General features: G+C 35.7%; 1 protein-coding gene across 1 annotated transcript; it reads right to left on the reverse strand.

Annotated features, from left to right (window-relative positions):
• Positions 1-4,719: 4,719 nt before the first annotated feature.
• LOC131147264 (uncharacterized mitochondrial protein AtMg00810-like) lies at positions 4,720-5,616 on the reverse strand. Its single transcript, XM_058097050.1, has one exon. It carries the CDS (start codon positions 5,614-5,616, stop codon positions 4,720-4,722), a length of 897 nt encoding a protein of 298 aa, XP_057953033.1.
• Positions 5,617-5,904: the final 288 nt, after the last annotated feature.

Below are 5,904 nucleotides of genomic sequence, written 5' to 3' on the forward strand. Positions count from 1 at the left end.
TGTGGTTGAAAATATTATATGTATAGTGTTTCAAAGATAGATTGCCAACACATACACTCTCACACTTTGATTGTATATTGAAATATTACTGAGAGTAGATACTCATATCTGCACTGTGCTTATAGTTCTTATTGTATTTGAGGTGCATTGATTATTGTTTGTGCGTAACGGTACAAATTTGCTTGTATGAGAAGCATATTTGGTTGTACAAAAAAATTTGTATTTCATTATTGTATTCCAGGAAAAGGGCCTGAGGAGGGAGACTAGTCTTGGTAAATAGTCCCGGATTGGTTTAGACCCGGTTAGGAAAGCTAGATGCACCATCCTGGTAAGGTGTAGGTTGAGGTCAACCCCGTGAATTGACCTGATTATAACCGGTGCCGCTCTACCCATTAAGTGAGCATTAGTAGAATTCTCGGGCTTGCAAGCTAGAGGTGGGGACGTAGGCAGTATTAGTCGAACGACAAATCACATAGTATCTTACCCGTGCTTTGAGTACTTGAATAGGGTTATAATCTAGCATGCACAAATGGTAAGGATACAATGGAAGCCATGAGGAACTCAAAGCTCACACCATATGATGGTGATATGAAGAGCAAAAAGAATGAAGACTTAAATTTTTAGTTGTAATTAAAAGTATTTAGTTTTTTCTTGTATATTGCATATCTTGCATGATAAGATTGAATGCTTAATACTGGACCATAGACTGACCTTAGGGAACCACAATTTTCATGAAAAAACTTCTACGTAAAATTCCAAACTCATACACATAAGTTTAAAAAATTTTAAGGTCAAGATAGGGTTAAAACTGTATTTTTAACTAAGCCGAGACAACCAGCCCTTACATGTTTTATAAGCCCCAGTCGAACGACACTGCCCTTAGGCCAGAAATTAAAATTTACAAAGCACTAATCAACCAGCCCTTTAATGCTTTATAAGCCCCAACTGACCAGCCTGCTCTTTTGGCCTGCTTTACAAAGCCCCAGCCGACAAGCCCAAAATGCACTTGAAAAGGTTAGTTGACTGGCCTGATCATCTGACATACCGAATCTTGAGCCCAGCCAACTGAACTATCGAAGATTTGAAATTCACCTTGGGCCAACTGACCGGCGCCACTGCCAGTCGATCAGACCTTTTGGGTTGACAAATTTTTCAGCCAAAAAGGTCATTAATTTCAAATTAAACAAATTAAATAATACCCAAAAGGTCCCTTAACGATCATTTTTTGAAGAAGTCTATAAATAACTTGCCCAAAAGCTCATTTAACATTTTTGATTATCTTGATTATTCTCTCAAATATTTTTTGTTTTATTTCTCTTATATACAAGTGTGCATTAACTTTCTTACACTCATTCTATTGAAAACATTTTTTAAGAGAGCATTTATTTTCTTTCACTCCCTTCATTTGCAAATCTTTTATTGTTCTTGAGGGTTTTTGAAAAATCATTCTTTTGGGCATTTATTCTATCATTATAAAGCATTTACTCTTACTCAATATTTTATTTTAAAAATCATTTTTGAGAGTAAGTTTAGAGTTTCTCCCACTTATTTTCTTGATAAATATTTTGGGAGAAACTTCTTATAGCTTGTGAATCTTTATGCATCTCCTTGAACAAAATATTTTAATATAATTCTTTTTTTTTTTTGAAGAAATCACTTGGGATTTTAAAGATCTGTGAAAGCATCTATTGCATATTTCTTATTTGAATCAAAGATCATTTAGTTTCTTCTTCTCTCATATATTTCATATAAATATATATATATTTGAGAGAAAAACCATGCAAACTCTTTTGAGCATAAATCCTATCATATATGAGTGCATATAGAACTTCATTGTACACACTAGCTTGTTTTGAGAAGCATCTTGTTGTACACAAAAATTTATTTCACATCATTTGTATCCTTGCGGTTTGGGTAGTGAATCATGTTCTAGGCGTGGGCTATCGCCTGAGGAGGAGGTGCTCCATTTTGTAAGGAGCGATTTTAATGGTTTGGCTTCTTCCGGTTAAGGGAGCTAGGGGGACTCTACCTTGTAAGAAGAATTCGTAAACGACATTACTCCGCCCGGTTAAGTAAGCAAGATAGTGAATTCTCAAGCAGGTTGGCTTGAGGTGAGGACGTAGGCACGGTTTGCCAAACTTCATAAAAAGCCTGTGTTATTCTTTCCCTATGCTCTTTACATTTCAGTCTTTGCATGTTTACATTTACTTGTTGAGATTACTGTATTTGTGTTCAAATACTGGTTTGTGAGTGATTGAGAAATTACGAAAATTGTCATACTTGTTTAAATTATTCGGAAATTCATATATCTGCTAGATTTGTAATTGATTAGAAAGACTTTAGGTTGTGTAATACTGGTTGTGATTTTAAAGTAGGACATACTTTACCTAGGATTTTTTAAATTCTACAATTCTTCCCTCCTCTTGGGATTACACTAAAAATCACACCCGCCAATGAACAATACCACTTATATGTAGCAAAAAGTTATCATAGATTGTTTTTTAAAATTCACTTCAATAATTCTCACTATATTTTTTTTTTTGGTTTCTGTGAAAGTAGTTATTTGTTAAATTGACAGTGTTACAAACACTTTTTTCTTAAGTGCTCCTAAACGAGAGTTTAGTATTGCTGATAAACTTGTAAAGAAGATTTTATGACAACTTTCAAGAAATTCCATGAGGGTTCGAAAAGAGTCTAAAAGTCAACCTTCATTGTCCCAATATAAAAAAAAGGTGAAACAAAAGACAAAGGAATTCAGACCAATTAGTTTAGTGGGACTCTTTTAGAAAATGTTAGCTAAGATAATCCTATCTATTGGAATGAAAAAAATGAAGCACTTAGTCATTTAACAAAATCAGTTTGCCTTCATTTTTAATATACTTATAAATTAATAAAAGTTAAATATGAACGATGTCTAAAATCAAAGTTTTAGCTGTAATTTGATATATTTTGATTTTGATTTTGATTTTTTTTTTTAATATCTAAGTGAAAACTATGGATTCTTTTATATTTTTGTTTTTAAAGAAGGCACCTAAATTAAGTGGGAAAATTTCATTCATGATGCACTAAAAACTCATGATGACGTCGAGTGTCGGCAGTGTCGGGACAAACCCGTGACACTCAATTGGTGGGTATGGACTTTTGTGACCAAAATGCTTAGAAGATTGGGTTTAGTAATTAAATACTTCACCTGTTTATGAAATATCTTCATTGAAGATGAAAACCCTCCTAAAACAATCGAAGGCCAGCCATTTCATTAGGCATACAAGAGTACTTACAGAACAGCTTGGGATCCAGTAAACAAAATGAGAGCTGAGGTTGCAGCATCGTCCATGGCGATGCTATTGCTGTGCATGCATGCGAACTGCGTTCCTTGGGGAGCTGCCTCGCCGGAGGGTAACCGCGGTGCACCGTGCAACGGCACTGCCACGGTCGGGTGCGGCGCTGGGGAGGAAACTTCGGAGGTGTTGATGGGATCGGAAACAAGTAGAATAACATTGAGACAGTTGAAGGAGAATGGAAACACTGTGGCGTTTCGAGCCATTGTCCCAGGGAGGGCAGTGTGCGACAGGGGCCCCTACGTAAGTTGCCTCCCTAACTCAAATGGGTTGGTCCAACGTCAGTGCAAGCCCTTCGACGGCTGCCGCCTTTAACCACCACTTCACCCCCCACTTTATCCACGTTTGGGAGATTTGAGTTTCAAAATTTGTATTTGGGTTCGTCTGGTTTTGAATCGAAGCAGAGCTGAATTGTACTGAATTTGATCCAAATTCATACAAACTCAAGTGTGAAGCTTCAAAATTCAGATACCAAACATAATTTATATGTATCCATGGGTATATCTTATTACGGTTTACAGGAAATTAAGCAAGAGCGGGGAAAATAATAATAATAATAAAGGCAGGTATTTTGGGGGCTTTTTTCTTTGAAATTGACCTCAATTATTGATGTTTAATGTAGTACATGGTGCTCTTGTTTTAGCTTTGGTGCTCTTTTAGCACTTGTGTGAAAGGGGTTTATGTAATTTTGGTTCATTTCTGTAGTGGGTTCAGTTTCATGTATTTCAATTACCATATATGAAAATCTGTTTGGATGTTTAAGTAGCTGGGATATACTTGAAAAATGGGCTTGAAGCTAATGATGTTGAAGCATCAAGTAGGCTAAAAGAAATAATTGTTGCTGCTACTGGTGCATTTGCAAGAAGTGAAATTAGTCCCTTTGGTTGGAATTTTAGATAAAGGTGCCAAGTTTATGATAAAACATAAAATTGAAGCAGAAAACTGAGAGAGGAATGAATTTTTACTTAATGAATTAATTAGGTACAAAGAGGTATTTATAGAGCTAAAATACAATAACAGAAAGAATAACTAATTTTCTTCATGTGTGCCTACTTTGACACATGTTTCTTTAGATTTTAACTCCATTTTCTCAATCTGTGAGGCTATACTCCAACACTCCCCCTCGAGATGAACATGTATATTAAGGATGTTCACCTTGCAAAGAGTGTGATGAAACTGAAGAGAGCTGAAAGACTTTGTGAATATATCAGCCAGCTGCAATCTTGAAGGAATATAAAAAATTTTAATAATGTTTTGCTGCAGCTTTGTTCTCTCATGCTGAACTGAGTTGGTAGCAATAGATAATGCTGATTTACTGTCTGTATAAAGTAGTGTTGGTTGTAGGTGGTTGATATGTAAATCTTGCAAGGCAAAAAAGGAGCTACTGAATTTCACATGTTGGTGTAGCAAGGGCTCGATATTCAACTTTTGCAGAAGATCTGCTAATAGTTGCCTGCTTTTTACTTTTCCATGCGATCAAAGAGTTGCCTAGGAAAATGGCAAAACCTGTTACACTCCTTCTAGTATCAATACACCCTGCCCAGTCACTATTTGAGAAGGCCTTTAGCTGCAATTCTGATGAAGAGAAGAAGAAAAGACCTTGTCCAGGTGTAGCCTTTTGATATCTGAGGACTCTAATAGTTCCTTGGTAATGACTAACAACTGGTTTGGCAAGGAATTGACTTAGAACTTGAACTGAGTATGCAAGATCAGGTCTAGTAATAGTTAGGTACAATAATCTTTCAATCATCCTTCTATAAGCTGAACGATCTTCATAGAGATTAGAATTTGTTGCTGTAGGTTTAAGATTTGAATCCATTGGAAATATAGCAAGTTTAGCACAAAGAATTCCAGTGTCTTGAAGTATATCTAAGGCATACTTTCTTTGACAGATTGATATGCCCTTTTTAGACCTCGCCACTTCCAAGCCAAGAAAATATTTGAGTTCCCCCAAATCTTTAATTGTGAATTTGTCATGTAGGAAATTTTTGAGCAAGTCAATCTCTAGAAAACTGTCACTAGCCAGTAAAACGTCATCAACATATACTAGGAGTACTAGAAAAGAGGATTCAAATTTCTTAATGAATAAAGAACAATATGAATTTCCTTGAGTAAAACCATAACCAAGTAGAGTAGTGGATAGTTTTGCAAACCATTGTCTAGAGGCCTGTTTTAAACCATAAAGGCTTTTGAGAAGTTTGCAGACTTTGTTTGACAGCCAATCTAGGGGGCAATTCCATATAAACTTCTTCTTGTAAGTCACCATGCAAAAAGGCATTATTTACATCTAGTTGGTGAATATGCCAATTTTTAATTTCTCCTATAGCAAGAATCAACCTTATAGATGTGATCTTGGATACTAGGGAAAAGGTATCAAAAAAATCTAAGCCTTCTTGTTGAGTGTAGCCTTTAGCCACTAATATGGCTTTGTGCCTTTCGATAGTGCCATCCACCTTGTATTTAATTCGAAATACCCATTTGCAGCCAATGGTTTGTTTGTTTTTAGAAAGAGTAACAAGTTCCCAAGTTTTGTTTAACTCTAAGGCATTTAAGTCATTTTGCATAG

This window comes from Malania oleifera, chromosome 1 (genome assembly GCF_029873635.1).
Source record: "Malania oleifera isolate guangnan ecotype guangnan chromosome 1, ASM2987363v1, whole genome shotgun sequence".
NCBI lineage: Eukaryota > Viridiplantae > Streptophyta > Magnoliopsida > Santalales > Ximeniaceae > Malania > Malania oleifera.

Excerpts from the sequence above, each read along its gene's own strand:
- LOC131147264 (XM_058097050.1), bottom strand. The coding sequence starts at position 5,616 with ATGCCTTTTTGCATGGTGACTTACAAGAAGAAGTTTATATGGAATTGC.